At 48.4% G+C, this 2,500-nt stretch overlaps 1 protein-coding gene across 8 annotated transcripts in view; it reads right to left on the reverse strand.

The window, feature by feature from the left end:
• LOC110516041 (Janus kinase and microtubule interacting protein 3) overlaps nt 1-2,500 on the reverse strand; it is an 89,450-nt gene that overhangs the window by 48,329 nt on the left and 38,621 nt on the right. For all 8 annotated transcript variants that reach the window (XM_036988645.1, XM_036988648.1, XM_036988643.1 and 5 more), the window contains exon 4: nt 2,320-2,500. This exon is cut by the window's right edge and continues 62 nt beyond it. In XM_036988645.1, coding sequence (XP_036844540.1) covers nt 2,320-2,500 — 181 coding nt within the window. The remainder of the gene's footprint in view (nt 1-2,319) is intronic.

A 2,500-nucleotide genomic window follows, 5' to 3' on the forward strand; every position in this document is an offset into this window, starting at 1 on the left:
CGCCGTACCAATAATTAGGGTAACGCATACCTCCTGTGTCTTATTTCTTCATTACATAACAGGAAGTCATTGTTAAGGATAAGGTATTCATTCTGAAGGTACAGGCAGGTCTCTAACGGCCCGCTGAGAGGGTTAGTAGGTCGGTCATTTAGCATCTAACTAGAGTTGCCGCTACCGCCAGAGCCCCTAACCACTGTCCCACTAGCTGCTGACAGGGGCCTTTATTACTCATTAGTAACTCACGTGCTGCTTCCCTCTGAGGACAACACTGAACATCTGAACACACTGGAAATGGACCCTGCAAATTAGCCATTTCCTGCTGATGTTAAAAAGCTTGTTTTCTCCCACGCAGATACACAGCTTCAAATGATTACATTCTGTGCATCAAGACATATCATTGTAGTCTAGATAGCCCACATATATTTCCAGAAGTAATGAAGGGGATAAAACCATATCTGTCTCTGTCCAAAATGGCACCCTTTTCTCTATATGGTGCACTATATTTGACCAGAGCCCTATGCAGGCCCTGGTAAAAAAGTAGTGCACTATATAGGGAAAATGGACCCGTCTTAGACGCGAGCCCTAACATTGAAGTCTAGATCAACCACATTCATGTTCAGAAGTATTTAGGGGAATCCATCCAGCATCTCTGTCTTTAGGATGTTAAATTCTGCTTTAATAGCTTAGTTCCATATACTTTCATCTGCAGAGTGTGGTGATGCCATATACTTCTCCCTGGAGCTCCCTCTCCTCTCCTCTACTCCCCCTCTTCCTCCCTCCTCCTCCTCCTCTTCTCTTTTGTCAATGACTCTCACTGGCAGCTAGATATCGTAGCTTGCCCTATTCAAATCAGCAGGGGCCACAAACAGAAACATATCGACAGCATTCACCTGGCTATAGCCTGCTGATGCTAGCCTGTCTGCTACATTCACCTGGCTATAGCCTGCTGATGCTAACCTGTCTGCTACATTCACCTGGCTATAGCCTGCTGATGCTAACCTGTCTGCTACATTCACTTGGCTATAGCCTGTTGATGCTAGCCTGTCTGCTACATTCACCTGGCTATAGCCTGCTGATGCTAGCCTGTCTGCTACATTCACCTGGCCATAGTCTGCTGATGCTAGCCTGTCTGCTACATTCGCCTGGCTATAGCCTGCTGATGCTAGCCTGTCTGCTACATTCACCTGGCTATAGCCTGTTGATGCTAGCCTCTCTGCTACATTCGCCTAGCTATAGCTTGCTGATGCTAGCCTCTCTGCTACATTCGCCTGGCTATAGCTTGCTGATGCTAGTGTAACGGATGTGAAACGGCTAGCTTAGTTAGCGTGGGCGCTAAATAACGTTTCAATCAGTGACGTCACTTGCTCTGAGACCTTGAAGTAGTAGTTCCCCTTGCTCTGCAAGGGCCGCGGGTTTTGTGGCGCGATGGGTAACGATGCTTCGAGGGTGACTGTTGATGTGTGCAGAAGGTCCCTAGTTCGCGCCCGGGTATGGGCGAGGGGACGGTCTAAATTTGTACTGTTACACTGTCTGCTACATTCGCCTGGCTATAGCCTGCTGATGCTAGCCTCTCTGCTACATTCGCCTGGCTATAGCTTGCTGATGCTAGCCTCTCTGCTACATTCGCCTGGCTTGCTGATGCTAGCCTCTCTGCTACATTTGCCTGGCTATAGCTTGCTGATGCTAGCCTCTCTGCTACATTCGCCTGGCTGATGCTAACCTGTCTGCTACATTCACCTGGCTACATTCACCTGGCTATAGCTTGCTGATGCTAACCTGTCTGCTACATTCACCTGGCTATAGCTTGCTGATGCTAGCCTCTCTGCTACATTCATCTGTCAGCTTGCTGATGCTAACCTGTCTGCTACATTCACCTGGCTATAGCTTGCTGATGCTAACCTGTCTGCTACATTCACCTGGCTATAGCTTGCTGAACCAGACTATAGGGAAAGCGGTCCCTGGACCTCCTGGAGCTCAGTACATCAGAGTGCATCCCAAATGACATCCTATGTAGTTCACTACTTTGACCAGAACCAATAGAGCTCTGGCCAAAAGTAGTTCCCTATGTAGGGACGATCTCCCTATGCAGGACGATCTCTGAGCTCTCCTCACAGGTCACCTGATCTCTACTCACTACAGCCCATTAAAGCCCATTACAGTAAACGCCATGTTATCAGCCCTCCATTACACATTACACTCTCATTCAGAAGGGATCATGGGACTGTAAATAACATGTACAGTTTATAAAGTAATGAGGTCCACTCTGCTGTGTGTGTGTGTGTGTGTGTGTGTGTGATGAGGAGTATAAATCCCTCTCACCAGTCTGCGTATCTCCCTCTCACACTCCCTCTTGATGCGGGTGATCTCCTCCTGGTGTACATGATAGACGGACCGTATCTCAGCAGCCTTGGTCTTGTCTGCCTGGACGGCCAAGTTCAGAGCTTCCTCCATCTGTCTCTTCATGCCCTTCAGCTCATAGATCTCCTGCTGTAGTCTGCTC

The sequence above is a fragment of the Oncorhynchus mykiss genome, chromosome 1, assembly GCF_013265735.2.
Source record: "Oncorhynchus mykiss isolate Arlee chromosome 1, USDA_OmykA_1.1, whole genome shotgun sequence".
Lineage (NCBI taxonomy): Eukaryota > Metazoa > Chordata > Actinopteri > Salmoniformes > Salmonidae > Oncorhynchus > Oncorhynchus mykiss.